Below are 16110 nucleotides of genomic sequence, written 5' to 3' on the forward strand. Positions count from 1 at the left end.
TACTCCAGCATGACAATCCAAAACACACGTCAAAGGCAATGAAGGAGTGGCTCAAAAAGAATCACGTTAAGGTCCTGGACAGGCCTAGCAAATCTCTAGACCTTAATCCCATAGAAAATGTGGAGGGAGCTGAAGGTTCGAGCTACCAAACGCCAGCCTAGAAACCTTAATGATTGAGAGGCTCTGCAAAGAGGAGTGGGACAAAATCCCTCCCGAGAAGTGTGCAAACCTGGTGGCCAATTACAAGAAATATCTGACCCGATTACCAACAAAGGTTTTGCTACCACGTAGTAAGTCATATTTTGCGAAGGGGGTCACATACTTATTTCACGCAATAGAATGTCAAACTTTTTGAAATGCGCATTTCTGGATATTTTTGTTATTCTCTCTCTTAAAATAAACCTACCATTAAAATTCTAGACTGATCATTTTTTGTCAGTGGGCAAATGTACAAAATCAGCAGGGGATCAAATACTTTTTCCCCTTAAAGTGTGTGAAAAAATACATACATATTCAGACCCCCTTAAATTTTTCACTCTGTTATATTGCAGTTATTTGCTAAAATCATTTAAGTTATTTTCCCTCAATGCACACAGCACCCCATATTGACAGAAAAAGACAGAATTGTTGGTTGACATGTTTGCAGATTAAAAAAGAAAAACTGAAATATCACATGGTGTTAAGTATTCAGACCCTTTGCTCAGTCATGATCTAATACAGTCATGAGTCTTTGGAAAAGCAGCAACAAGTTTTTCACACCTAGATTTGGGGATCCTCTACCAGCCAATCTGACAGAACTGGAGAGGATCTGCAAGGAGGAACGTAAATCATTGGTGGACAGCCATTTTCAGGTCTCTCCAGAGATGCTCAATTTGGTTTAAGTCAGGGCTCTGGCTGGGCCAATCAAGAACAGTCACAGAATTGTTGTGAAGCCACTCAGTTATTTCAGCTGTGTGCTTGGGGTCATTGTCTTGTTGAAAGGTAAACCTTCAGCCCAGTCTGAGGTCCTGAGCACTCTGGAGGTGGTTTTCATCCACGATATCCCTGTGCTTGCCCACATTCATCTTTCCCTCGATTGCAATTAGTTGTCCTGTTCCTGTAGCTGAAAAACACCCCCACAGCATGATGCTGCCACCACCATGCTTCACTGTTGGGATTGTATTTGACAGGTGATGAGCAGTGCCTGGTTTTCTCCACACAACACTTAGAACTTTTTGGCCTTAATTTTATCTTGGTCTCAGACCAAAGAATCTTATTTCTCACTATCTTGAAGTCCTTCAGGTGTTTTTTTTTTTTTTTTTTTAGAAAACTCCATGTGGGCTCTCATGTGTCTTGCACTGAGGAGAGGCTTCCGTCGGACCACTCTGCCATAAAGCCCCGACTGGTGGAGGGCTGCAGTGATGGTTGACTTTCTACAACTTTCTCCCATCTCCCGACTGCATCTCTGGAGCTCAGCCACAGTGATTTGTTTTTTTCTTTACCTCTCACCAATGCTCAACTTCCCCAATAGCTCAGTTTAGCCAGACAGCCAGCTCTAGGAAGGGTTCTGGTTATTCCAAACATCTTCCATTTAAGAACACGTGATGGCGCTCCCTGCATGTTGGGCCTCTCTAATTGGCTAGGCTGTGGAAAAGTCCCACACATGTGGCATCATAATACTCAGGAGTAGCAGAATTTATTTTGGGGTGTCATCTGTGGTATACACTTGCCATGTGAGAGAAATAACCTATTACAATGACAATTTTTTTTTTTTTTTTTTTTCACAAAATTCTTTGTAAAATACATTTTTTTTTTTTTTCCACACAAAAATGTATTTTACAAAGAATTTTGTGAAAAAAAAAAATGACATCAAAAAGCTCACCATACAGAGGACCTTTCTCCCAAACGCCTGGTCTTGCGCTGAGATAAGGTCCAATCTGTAATGCTTCATAAACGTCGAGTAGCTTGACCAAGTTGCTGCTCGACAAATTTGTTCTGGTGTTGCTCCAGCTCGCTCTGCCCATGAGGTCGATAGTGCCCGTGTGGAGTGAGCCATGGGGGAAAAAGGAAATTCTATTTTCATTCCTTTGTAGGCTTCTACAATAGCTTGTTTGATCCACCTTGCAATTGTATTTTTTGAAGCTTGTGACCCCAATTTTTTACCCGCATGTAAAACAAATAATGCATCTGATTTTTTAATGTTTTTGACATCTCCAGATATTGTAAGACACAGGCTCTCACATCCAGTTGGTTAAACTCTACCTCCTTAGGATTAGTGGGAGACCCACAGAACGAAGGCAAAACAATTTCCTGTGTTCTATGGAACTTTGTCACTACTTTGGGTAAAAACCCAGGGTCCATGCGCAACACCAGCCTATCTTCAAAAATTTGTAAAAACGGCTCTTTCACCGAAAGTGCCTGAAGCTCGCTAATGCGTCTGGCTGTGGAAATAGCCACTAGGAACACAGTTTTAAGCGTGATCCATTTCAAGGAAGGTTCTTCTTCCAGAGACTTTTTTACCCATCCCTGTAACACAATTGACAGGTCCCATTTGGGTAAAATTTTGAAAGGAACAGGTTTAATCCTGGTCAATCCCTTAAAGAACCTGCTAACTAGCAGGTCTACCACCAGAGGTTGATCCAAAAAAACAGACAGGGCCGCAATTTGTACCTTTAAGGTACTAATGGCCAGTCCCTTATCCACACCGTCTTGTAAAAACTCCAAGACTGTCGGGATACTTAGACACCTTTTTAGTGTCCAACCATGAACAAAAAACTTTCCAGTATTTAACATAAATTGCTTGAGTTACCTTCTTTCTACTAGAAAGAAGTGTTTTAATTACCCTATCCGAGAGTCCCTTAGACCTCAAGAGACTCTTCAGACGCCAGGCCGATAACTTTAGGGTCTGCAGTTCTGGTAACAGAACTGGACCCTGGGACAGCAGATCCTCTCTCTCGGGCAGTATGAGGGGAGGCTCGTCTGTCAGGCCCAGCAGCATCGAGAACCATGGTCTCGTCGGCCAATACAGAACCACTAGTATCAATGTGGTCCGTTCCTGCAAAAATTTCCTCAGGACTAGAGGAATTAGCTTGAATGGGGGGGGGGAAGGCGTAGCAAATGTGAAATGCCCAGCTTTGTGCCAAAGCGTCTATCCCTTTTGCCCCTGCCTCCCTCTCTAGGGAGAAGTATACTGGGACCTGGGTGTTCGCTTTTCTGGCGAACAAGTCCACTTCCGGAAGACCCCATTTGCGCACTAACAGCTGGAAAATCTCCCTGTTTAGTGACCATTCTGATTCGTACACCCGGTGTCGACTCAGAAAGTCTGCCAGGTGATTGTCCACCCCCTTTAGATGGACCGCTGAAACCGATTTTAGGTTTTCTTCTGCCCAATGCATGATCGTACTTGTTAGCTCGATCAAGGACGGGCATCTTGTTCCTCCCTGCTTGTTTAGGTAGGAAACCGCCACTATACTGTCCGAGAGGACCTGTACATGGTGGTCCTTCAGATCCCTGGCAAACGCCCTTAAGGCTTCCCAGATTGCCTGCAACTCCCTCCAATTGGCCGACCTCTGGGACTGTGTCTTCCCCAGCATCCTTGGGCTACTTTCGACCCCAAGTGGGCCCCCCAGCCCCAAGCACTGGCATCCGTGGTGATGCGAACAGACACTGGAGGAGACCACCATAGACCCCGTACTAGGTTCTCCTCTCTCTTCCACCACCAAAGAGACCTTTTGGTCTTTGAGGATAGACGGATAGTCCTGTCCAGGGACTCGTGTCCCGTCCCAACTGCTCAGAATATTGGCCTGGAGACACCTGAAATGAGCTCTTGCCCAAGGAACTGCAGGGATTGTTGCCACTAATAGGCCCAACCCTGCCATATCTGACCGGATGGAAATTGTCCGATTGGACTTCAAGAGGGTTACCATCTCTTTCACCTTTTCCACTTTTTCCCCTGTGAGGAAGACTTTCTGTGACACTGAATCCACCAGAAAACCTAGATACTGTATGGCCTGTGTTGGTATAAGGTGCGACTTTTCTTCGTTTATCAACCACCCCAGCCTTTTTAGGCAAGAGATAGCTACCCTCAGATCTCCCTGCAGTTGGAGCTTTGAGGGGGCGAAGAATAAAAGGTTGTCCAAGTACGGTATGACAGCGATCCCTTTCAGCCTTAGGGGAGCCAATGCTTCTGCCAGGACCTTGGTGAATATCCTGGGGGAAGAAGACAGACCGAATGGCAGAGCCCTGAATTGGAGGTATCGAATCTGACTTCCCCAAAGAATCGCTATCCTCAAATACTTTTGAGAGTCTTCTCGAATCGGGATGTGTAGATACGCGTCCCTTAGATCGAGAGAGGCCATGAAACAATTTGGAGGGAGTACTGATCTCACTGTAAAAATTGTTTCCATCCGGAATTTCTTGTAAGTTACCCACTTGTTCAGTAACTTCAGATTCAAAATCAACCGGAATTTGCCTGACGGTTTCCTTACTACAAACACGTGCGAATAGAAACCGTGATTTATTTCCTGTGGCGGGACTGGCACTAGAACCCTCTGATCTATTAAATCGCCAATTTGCGACAGCAAGGCTGTCGCTTTCTGGGGGTCTTTGGGAGGCTTGGTCAGACACATCCTTGCAGGTGGGATGTGTTTGAACTGTATTTTGTAACCCTCCCTGATGATCCTCAGAATAAAAGAATTTGGGGTAGCGTTTTCCCACTGTGGGAGGAACTGGCCCAGTCTCCCCCCCCACAGGAACCGAGTCACTGGGATTTCGTGTTTTTTTTAGAAGAGGAAAAGAGATTGCTTTTCTGTTTTCCTCCCATCCACTGTTTCTTAGGGGTTGACTCCTTAGAGGTCTGTCCTTGTGACTGTCCCTGCCTTTGAGGACGAAAGAAGCGTTTACCTGTAGTCTTTTTAGATTTGACAGGAAATGCCTTCTTGTCCGCAGTACGGTCCAGGACTTTCTCAAGGTCCTGCCCGAACAAAAGGTCTCCCTCAAAGGGGATGCCACATAACCTCACTTTTGAGGCTGAGTCTCCTGACCAAGACTTCAGCCAAAGTGCCCTGCGAGATGAATTTACGAGGGCAGCGGTCCTGGCTGACAATTTAACAGACTCCGCAGAGGCATCTGCTATATAACCCGCTGCTTTATGTAGCATAGGAAGGGAATCCAGAATTTCCTTTCTGGAGGTACCCCCTTCCAAATGGCCTTGTAATTGTTCCAGCCATACCTCCAAGTTGCGAGCCACTATTGTCGTGGCCATTGCAGGTTTTAAGTTATTCATGGTTACTTCCCATGACCTCTTCAATAGTACCTCCATCCTTTTATCCATGGGTTCCTTAAGAACACCCATGTCCTCAAAGGCGAGGTCTGTTGACTTTGCACACTGGGAAAAAGCTGCGTCTACCTTGGGCACTTTATTCCAAACACAAGAGGGGTCCTCGCTGAAGGGGAATCTCTGCTTCATGCTTTTAGGGAAAAATAACTTTTTCTCTGGTTCCTCCCACTCTTTTTTGATTGAATCTATCAGTGTGCTATGAACCGGAAAGACCCTAACTGAATCTGTTTTTAGGGTCAGATACATTCGGTCATGCAAGGACAGGGAGACTGGCTCCTCTCTAATTTTGAGCATCTCATAAATTTCCCCCAGTAAGGCATCAACCTCCTCGAGTGAGCCTGTATCTGGGAGAGCTTGACCCTTGAACAGGAACATCTCTGGATGATGCCGCCTCACTTAGGCCATCCAGAGAATCAAGTTCCTCCTCCTGATTCGTCACCTTCCACTGGGGTGGAAGCAGAGGGAACTGCGGCTGGTTTTGGGGTTTCAAGGTTCGCTAACATTGCTTTGATGGACTCCATTTCTTTCTGTACTCCAGAAATCAAATCCTTACAAGCTCCCGTAGCTTCCTTATAGACCAATTTGTCTATGCATGGTTTACAAAGAGGCTTAGACCATCCTTTTAATTTACTCATACATGAAGGACATCTCTTCTTCCCCCCTGACCTCTGGTTCTTTGGGCAGAGCCTAAGGCAGGAGAAGGAGAGAAGAAGGAAGGGGAAAAACAAACAAGCTAACGTCAGCGAAACCTTAGCAAAATAAGATGCCTTCACCAAACACCTATGTGCACCCCACCAACCGCTAACAGGATTAGCAAGACTCTTTAGTCTGGATCCTGTTCGAGAGAGGGAGGGAGGAAAAATACACCTGGACCATTTCAGAATGCCTTTGCATTGATTAGTCCATTACTGCCCCCCCCTCTCTCCCAGCCCTGTAGGTACAAGACACCTCTGTGTTTGCCTACCTGAGCTGGTTCGGCTCCACTGCCACTCTCCAATGCATCCATATTTGATCGGAATCACGCCTAACCGCCTGGAGGCATTTCCCTTCGTAAGCGATGCAGCACGAACGCTTTGTGGCCGCGGCTTTTTAAAATAGCCGCCAAGGTCCCGAACGTCCACGCTCGCCGCGCGACCCGGAACCGGTAGTGGATTGCCGGAAGTCCTCTATCCTCCTCCTGCGTTCCACAGGCCGGAACTCGATGCCTGTGCCCGCCCCCCACCTGACTTCGCGCCCAATTTTGAACCTATTGTCAGGTGGGGAAACGACAGCCTTCCCCGGGCTTCAGAAGGAGAACGCCGGTTCGTAGCTGCTGTCAACCCGACCGGAGGACTTCAGATGTCTGTTACCAACAGGTACCCAGAACTCCTTCCCCGTCTCTTATGGGCTATCCCACCGTCAGGGGAAGGAGAGCTCCTGATCCAGCCTCCTCCTCCGGTGGAGGAAACACAAAGACTGAAGGGGAAGGGACGGAGACCGCCCTTTAAAGATCTGGTTGGTGTTTCCTGCCTCTGGAGGTGGAGCCTATCTCTCTAGTGCTGTCCTGGACAGACGACTAGAGAAAAATGCGTTTTTCTAAATTTTCTGTCCTTTTTAATTCATAGCGCAAAAAATAAAAACCGCAGAGGTGATCAAATACCCCCAAAAGAAAGCTCTATTTGTGGGGAAAAAAAAAAAAGACAAAATTATTTGGGTACAGTGTTGCATGACTGAGTAATTGTCATTCAAAGTGTGAGAGCACTGAAAGCTGAAAATTGGTCTGAGCAGGAGGGGTGTTTAAGTGCCCAGTAGGCAAGTGTTAATAAATCTGCAAAAAAAGTCAACAATTCTGTGCATTTCTGTCAACGTGGGGTGCTGTGTGTACATTGAGGAAAAAAAATGAACTTAAATGATTTTAGCAAATGGCTGCAATATAAAAAAGTGAAAAATTACACATACATACTATACATAATATATACATACACACTGGTTAAGATGTTAAAACACAATGACAAGGAAAGCCACCCATCAAGCTTTATACAATTTTGGAGTGCCAGGGGTTGTAAATGTCACAGCATTTAGAACTGACTGTCCTCATCAGCAAGCTTTGATTACATTGTGAAGTGCTTTAACACAAGAAAAGTGTCTTACCATTGGCAACATATGTAATTTTGCATTGAATGTTGTCTCTACCGATTTCTTTGTTGCCTTCTGGTGGACTGACTAGTGTTTGACAGATCATGGCAATGTTGATTTTGGCACGGACACACCTGTTGAGCTAAAACAGAAAACGCATATGTAACCAATTGGTGAATAAGCGACCCATTCACTAAAAAATATTCTGAGAGGTGATAGAAGGGGGGTTCTCAAGTCTATAACTTAAGATATGCAAAAGGGCAACTTCATATTTTTGCTTCAGATGGACACAATACACAGCAACATACACTGGAGTACTCAGTAATGCATATGTTGCAGTGGTGAGGGCAGAGCTGGACCCCACATGGAGCTGGACCCCAAACTGCAGTGCTATAGGTTAGAGCAGGGGAAGGCAACCTTTGAGGGGTGGAGATCTACTTTAACATGAGAGATCAAATATCACCAGGGTTCAGTGCCTATTTTTTAAAAGAATTTAACTAGCAAGGCCTAACTAAATAGTAGAGCAGGGAATGGCATCCAATGGGCAGCAGACCATGTCAGTTTTTACAACTCGTTTAAATATTTCAAAATTTGGGGGGCTTTGGTGAAATATTAGGGGTCTAAACAGACCCCCGATGCCTCATTGACAGATTCCCCAGTCCCTTTACTCTGCAGCCTCAGCTGCACTGGACAGTGAATGAATGCTGTGCATGTTCCCAGTTACTGTGAGGTGTGTCCCTTTCCCCTAATCAGGGCCTAGAGCTCTCCTCCCCAAGAGCTGCCATATCAGACGTCAGATCCCCGCCTCTTGCTTTGCAGAGCGATGCTGTGTAAAATGCGTTTTAGGATACAGTGCTGCAGATACACAGGTACAACTTATGTCGGGTTTTTTGTTTCAAATCCATCACCTGAGACTTCACTGGAATACATGTAAGGATTTTCAGACACTTCAAGCTTTGAGTTGGAGGGGAAGGTAAAGAATATCTCAGTTTTTTACTGTTATCTAGGTCACTGATGAGATTAAAGTGATTGTAAAATCAATCACCTTATAAAACAGCCCATTGAGTTTAAAAGTGAAACAAAGAAGGTAAAAAACATACATAGAATAAATAAATATATACACACACACACACACACACACACACTTTCTCTCTCCCCCCCCTTTTTTTGTAAGTTATCACATTCCCTTCTGCTCTTTATTCTCAGCTGCATAAGAGCTGGGGGGAGGAGAAGCAACAGTACACAGTTTCTCAGTGAATGGTTGTGCAGGGGAAGCATGTCAGGAACAGTCTGATCATTGAAGAGCAGGCACACCTAGAGATATGACCACGATGTGCTCTTCTGCTTAGTGTGGTCAGCTTTTAATAGGAAAGTAGAGCAACTGGCAGGATTTCACATAAATTAAGCAATACAAAGAGAACAGGATACTTTCTCATACAAATACATGGTACAGCAGGAACATATCAGAAATATGAAGCGCTGGGGGGTAACAAACGCTTTAACTCACTCTATAGGCCGTTGACCACTTTTACAAGAAAATAGGGGAAAATCTAAATGTCAGAGTCCTCACCAGATTAGGAAAAGAAAAAAATCTTCTGATGGGGTTGTAACGATATCACGTCCGGGACAAGAAATGTAACTAGTTGTCATGTTGTGTGGAACGCAGCCATGACAGCATGGCTACCTTGTAACATTACAGAAGAATCTGAACTCCCTCCTCCCTGTCTTAGGAATCCAAAGCTTTTACATTTTCAAAAGGAAAGAAAGGTTATCCCAGCAGAGGAAGCAGAACCAGGCTAGGTCAATAAACAAGGCTCAAGTTGCCTGGCAAGATAATCAGGCCTGTCATAAAACTGTCACCCTCTCCATTCAGAGAACCAACAGATACCTGTCGTAAATACCTCAAACCACAGAGTGCAGACAGATTAGTATACTTTTGAAACTTCAACATCTTTTATAACTTCCAAAGTAAACATAGCACGGCCATAATATGGACATATTTAGTTTTCTCAGATAATTTCTAACATTTCAAGTCCAGACACCCCTACGTCAGGTCATATGGGAAGCCACTGGGACCCTTACTCCTCCTAGGAAACCCTGAAATGGGAAACCTGCCATGTGTGTACTTGTTTTGAACCAAATCATGCTGATCACTAAAATGGATATCTTCTGTCTATAAACAGAGAGGCAGAGATATGAATATGTATCACAAAGTTTACCTGGGACATGGTCATGAGTGTATACACCTCCCAGCAACCAACCCCTAAACAAGATGACCAGACGATTGGTCACTGGTCACTGTCAACACCCCCTTTGATTTGACAGAAAAGAGGAGAGGCCAAGACAATGGTCAGTTCTCCTTTTACCATCCAAGCAGGAACATCTGCCAAGTTTGAGAACAGATCACCTTTGCTCATCGATCAAACTCTGATCAACCCTCGGACATTAATTGCAAGTATTCTTCCTTCCCAATTCTACCTTATTTCTTTGTGGCTGTATATTGTCTTTATTTTTTGAAACATCCTTTTTCTGTAAATGTTTTATTCGCACCAACCTGGACCTTTTCATAATAAATCCTTATGTTGAAAAGTGTTAACCTTGTCTTTAAAACTCTTGATGCAAATTATAAACAAACCTGTCTCTAAAAAAGGTGCTACTGTGGTAGAGTAAGGCACTGAGCAGACCTGTCTGTGGTAGCAGTGTGTGTTGCAGGCGCTTATTCTAAAATGATAATAATTGGTATTGCTAAAGTTACGAGTCCCCCCCCCCCCCCCCCCCCCCTCCCCGGCTCTGTCTTTTAAAACGGGGGTGGTGGCAGTTAAAGGGTTAATTGTGTAATTAGCCCAGTGACAATCACTCTCAGGCTGCCCGCACCTAGATTGTGGTCCCGCAAGTTGGAAAATCTTTGTGCTGGGTGCAGCTGAGTGTGGAATTCTTACGTGACAGCGTGGTGTGAGGTTGGCCGGTCCTTCAGTTAGCGAGGAGGGCAGTGATCCGACACCCGCGTTCGTCACAGGGGTCACTTGTTCTGATAAGGAGACTCTTATTTTGTAGCGATTCTCTTCCTTCCGGTTAAGTCTATGGAACAGAAGTGGCAGCAATTCTCCCTTGCCCCCTAAGGGGTGGGGAGGGCACTTCATTTTCTTTTGCTGTAGTTTATCAAATTACAGGTCTCCTCCCCATCCTGTAACTGGACTGTAAAAGGGAGACGCTGTTGACTTGCATGCACTTCCTGCTGCTTCTCCATTCCCCTCATTGTGCTCAGCTATACAAGCGGCTCATACCAAGCCAAACCAGTTTACATTTACTATCCTTGTGCAAGAGGAAAGGATCCCAGCTACTCACGACCAGCCCAGGTGATCAATAAGGAGCTGCTTCAGCCTACATGTCTTCAGCACACCACACACCTTTAGGCATTTGGCCCTTCCCACTGGGGCTTAGGCAGGCCATAGGCAATTCGAAAACCAAAAAGTTCTGTTGATGGAAAAACGAAAGCGGTACAAACGATTGTACCATCATTGGTTTCATTTTTCAAAACAAAATCCAGTATGTTGGATCAGGTACGTTTGATTACAACACAAAAATAGTGCGTCACAGCTGCCACACTAGTGATACGAACGACCAAAAATTTCCGTTTTTTACGCGTCTATGGCCTGCTTTAGCCAAGGAGATTTTTGTTTACATTTACTAGCCCTCTGGATTGGAATTGGGATAAGCCAGGACCCCATGCTCTTGGACACAGGGATATAATGTCAACTCTAATTTTGCGGCACCTAATTGAGTGGCAATGAAAGCTACAGATAGGTTAAAAGATTTTCCAACAAAAAGGCACAATTTTTGACTTTTCAGATATTTACCAAAACACATTCAACTTATAGTTATATAATGGATATGGGCAGAAAGTGCACACTTAGGTTTAATCTAAGGGCAAGGACATCCAAATCAGGAGGAAGGGTTTAGGAATTACAGCTTTTTTTTTCTTTTTTTCACGGGACTAAAAGTAATTAGATTATTGAAGCAAAAAGCTGTTTCATGGCCAGGTATGGGCTACTCATTATTTCTTCATCAATTAAGCAGGTAAAAGGTCTGGAGTGGATTCTAAGTGTGGTATTTCCATTTGGAATCTATTGCTGTGAACCTACATCATGCGTTCAAAGGAGCTGTCCATGCAAGTGAAACAGGCCATTGTAAGGCTTCAAAAATTAAAACAAATCCATCAGAGATAGCAGCAACATTAGGAGTGGACAAATCAACAGTTTGGTACATTCTTAGGAAATAAGAACACACTGGTGAGCTTAGCCATATAAAAAGGCCTGGATGTCCACAGAACACAACAGTGGTGGATGATCTCAGGTTGCTCCAAAGAAAAACCCATTCACTACATCCAGACAAGTAAAGGACACCCTCCAGGTGGTGAGTATATTGTCAAAATCTAGAATCAAGAGAAGACTCCATGAGAGCAAATACAGAGGGTTCATCATAAGGTGCAAACCATTCATAAGCCTTTAGAATAGAAAAGCCAGATTAGACTGTCAAAAAAATAAATAAAAAAAAATGAAAAGACTAGTTCATTCTTTGGACTGATGAAACTAAGATTAATCTGTACCAGAACGACAGGGGAAAGTGAAAAAAATTCTGCAGTGTTTAGAGATATACTGTCAGCACAGATTCAGCCAAATGCAGCAAAGTTGATTGGACGGCACTTCACAGTACAGATGGACAATGATCCAAAACACACTTCAAAAGCAATCAAGGAGCTTTAGAAGGAAAAGTGGAATATTCTGCAATGGCCAAGTCAATCACCTGATCTCAACCCAATGGAGCATGCATTTCACTTGCTGAAGGCAAAACTTAAGGCAGAAAGACCCACAGAGAACTGAAGACAGCTGCAATTAGAGCTTGGCAAAGCATCAGATAGGAGGAAACCCAGTTGTTGGTAATGTCCATGGCTTCCTGAGTTCAGGCAGTCATCGCCAATAAAGGACTCAATAAAATATTAAAAATGAACATTTTGATTATATTCGAGTCCCAGAAAATAGGGGGGCTGTATAAAAATAGTTGCAGTTCCAAAACATTTGTACTTCATATTTATGTTCAACCCCTTGAATTAAAGTTAAAAAAGTCTTCACTTCAAATTCATTGGGATGGTTTCGTTTTAAATTTTATTCTGGTGCCATACAGAGCCAATAGTATGAAAAGTGTGTTTGTCCAAATATATATGACCTAACTGTATGCAACAGGTCACAGTAATGTACTTGCACAGATAAATGCAGCTCTGTAACCACTTAATGTATTTTCTAAATGCAAGTAACATCTTTTATATCTTTCTGGAGTTCAGCCTGAACTATTCCCCTACTATTCACTACTCAATATAAAACTATTATAAAAAATGTTTTGGTTTTAGAGGCATTTTAATGATACTTGTCATTGTCTGAATATGTAAGAGATCCTTTGCGCTTATGTGCTTTTGTGTGTTTTCCATAGTGGATCTAGGATCCAACTTTATTAAGAGAAAAAAAAAAATTGAGGACGACGAAGACCTCCCATAGACGTCTTCTTAGCCACCAGTATACTCACCGGAGCATTGTCATGGTCTACAGAGAAATTGCACACAATCCAAGTATCCGTTTCATTCTCACTAGCAGCTGGAATCATTCTGATAGCAGATAAATACAAGACGTCCCGCTGGGAAGCCGGCCACACCCTCTGCAATCACAAGCAGTGATTAATTGGGAGAAGGTAAGTAGGCATTAGAGAGCAAAGTGTACAGTGCAATCATACCTTGTGCGTCTGATAGACGATGATTGAGTTGGGAGATAATTTTTCAACCACATGGAAGTTTTCAATAGTAGCTGTTGAAAAATATAAACAATGTGAATATTTGCATAAAAACTAAGGGGGGGGAACTCTCACCGAAAATGGCTACTTACTTTCCCAGTCATTGCGCACTTCAACATTCCAGAAGTGTTGGCAGACTTCGTGCCCGGTAACACCTTTCACAGAATGGGTGGCCTTTAATGGGTCAAGGACTATACCATTCTCTTCCACTTCTCTTCTATAAACCTATGGCCAAGTTGATATAGATCATAAAATGTAAGACAAAGGGCTTCAGATCAGGCTATTTTTATGGTTACAGATTTCTATACTAGAGAATGTCCATGACAAGCAGGTCATCAGTGACAATGCACCAAGCTAAGGAAATGAAAACCACCTAATAAAAGTATCCTTCTATAGTTGCCTATATGCATTTACAGATAATCTTATTTTAATCCAATGTAATACAATGCTTTTTCTCCCCTGAAACAATCTCTCTTCAGAGTTGAGATAAAACAACTTTTTTTTAAACTGGATTAATAAGTATATTTTCTCCTAATCCTTGAGCATAAAGCATGAATATTTATAAAACCGTGTAAAATGCATATATTACCTTCATTTCTCCTTCTTCTACAACAAGCTGCCAGTTGGCATCTCCACCCACATCTTGTAGTGAATACGTTAGGTGGTTTTGAACCATCTCTTCCACCTGCAAAATACAGTCAAGAGGAATTAAGATACAAACCAAGACAATTTTTTATTTAAATTGAGGGCGGTAAGTACTGAACTACGTTCAGGTCATTTGACTCGAAGTCCTCTCCCCTAACATTTTATCCCTGGGGAGAACAGGATAAGATTAGGAGAAAATAAGGGTACCCGGGACAGAAAGGCGAACAAAAATAAACACATTACAGTGGTTCTAACACCGACACCAAACCTAGGGGTCAGCTCCTCAGTCGTTATCGTGTTGCCCACCTACTTAACCTGCAGTAGCACCGACATCTTTAAACATTCCTACCGGGAACCAATGCCACTCATTCCCGTTTCTGCAATTGTATGCTTGGGTCATTACTAACCCCCCAGCTCTTCCTGTTCACTAACTACTAAAGCTCCAAGATCTGGGGCAAGTGGTCTGCAGTGTAGGCTCATCTCGTGCTCCGGCTAGAACTTATGAGCAATGGCTTCTACCATCTGTGGCTGTTGCTTTCACAAGCCTGACATTTCACATCCAGCCAGAGAAATTCTCCTCCAACGCTGTCAATGGCCTTTCCCTTAGGGCCCTTTCACACAGGCTGTCCAATCAGGTCCACCGGTCAATTTTTCAGGCGGACCTGATTGGACCCTTCAGTCTCCCCTGTAGAGTGGCGGATGTCAACGGCAGCATGTCTGCTGACCTTAGATTATACATTATCCCAAAGAAGCGATTTCTCTTCCCTTTTATGGCTAAATGCTACCCTATCCCATTCTTATAAATTACCAGAGCCTATCGCATGGACTAAGTAAAATGTCAAACTACCTTCTCAGGTGATTATTGATCAGAAAAAGTCCCTTTTCTATACACTTGCTCAACTTTTAGCTTGCCTGGATCTCACTTCAATATCTTCAGCTTTCTCATGCCCAGTTTCTACAAGATAATTTAATGGTAGCACAATCCACATTAGAATCAGTGCTTAGGTCTGAATGCATGGAGACATCCACCTCAAGGTTGTATGCTCATGTTAATCTAGTTTGCCCATTGCCATTGGAGGGTCTTAGAGATAAGTGGGTGCGAAACATACCAGATCTGGACATGGAAGATTGGAGAAGGAGTGTGGGATTTTCCCTTGCAATCTTTGCTGTCAGAGACCATATGATCCAATTTAAATTGGCACAGAGCTCATCTTACACCATCCAGACTCTGGAAGATAAATCCTGAGTGCTCTTCTGAGCGTTGGTGTGGAACGGTTCAGGGGGATTTCTCACATAACTATACATGGACATGTCCAAAAGACATCTTTTGGGAAGAAGTGGTAGATTTGGTAAATTCTATTACCTCTGCTCCCTTGCTGGTTTTAATGTCTGCTAGGTCTGGTGGAGGCCATTCTTCCTACCATGTCAGAGCGAGTGTTTGCTAATGTTACATTTTATGCGAGAAAAGCTATTGCTTTGCATTGGCAGAAACCTTCACATATATACACACACACACACACACACATATATATAAAAATATATAAAAAAAACGGACAGGCGTTGTGTGTCTCTGCTCTGCAGAGTGAGCAGAGATGGACCTGTCATCCGCCTGCTTAGCAGGGATCAGAGGAACAAACCCCCTCTGAGCAAGCAGATTCCATCCCGTGGAGGTGCGTGTGTGAAAGGGGCCTAAGGATACTCTTTACACTCCACTGGGGGGGGGGGGGGGTTGTTTGGGACATGGAGTTATTGGTGGTGTGAGCAAGTATGCTTTGTGGTCTGACACCCATGCACTACTAATCTGCCCCATCATGTGTTGCTGTCATGAACAAGAATTTTCAGCTTGGCTGAATGTCCCTATTCCTGTAAACTATATAGTGGAACTGCTTATCTTCAGAAATGGTAGTTGGGATTATTAGTCTGAAAACTCCAATAGTCACCTTCTAAAAAAATAAATAAAACACACACTTTAGAACTTCCCCTGCATGGCCTGGTAAACCCTCTGTTGAATAAATTGCAAAATGTTCACATCCTTAGATTCTACTGTAATGGAAAACATTGCAAACATACGTAAATATTATATGATCTGTTGGTAATGCATTTCTTAGCAGGTTATGTTATTTTCAATTACAGCGACATGCAAATGTGTTTATGTCATTAAATATGTTGAATTTAATATGTGGTCCTTTGGAAAC

The 16110-nt window shown here is 43.5% G+C and overlaps 1 protein-coding gene across 2 annotated transcripts in view; it reads right to left on the reverse strand.

The window, feature by feature from the left end:
• The window catches only part of CERT1 (ceramide transporter 1), a 164189-nt gene that overhangs the window by 9475 nt on the left and 138604 nt on the right, over nt 1-16110 (reverse strand). For both annotated transcript variants that reach the window (XM_077462546.1, XM_077462547.1), the window contains 5 exons: nt 13860-13955; nt 13363-13495; nt 13214-13284; nt 13010-13138; nt 7448-7574 (listed from right to left, as the gene is read on the reverse strand). In XM_077462546.1, coding sequence (XP_077318672.1) covers nt 7448-7574; nt 13010-13138; nt 13214-13284; nt 13363-13495; nt 13860-13955 — 556 coding nt within the window. The remainder of the gene's footprint in view (nt 1-7447; nt 7575-13009; nt 13139-13213; nt 13285-13362; nt 13496-13859; nt 13956-16110) is intronic.

Source organism: Lithobates pipiens, unplaced genomic scaffold, assembly GCF_037356315.1.
Source record: "Lithobates pipiens isolate NorthernLeopardFrog02 unplaced genomic scaffold, aLitPip1_a1.2 Scaffold_3, whole genome shotgun sequence".
In the NCBI taxonomy this organism is placed as follows: Eukaryota; Metazoa; Chordata; class Amphibia; order Anura; family Ranidae; genus Lithobates; species Lithobates pipiens.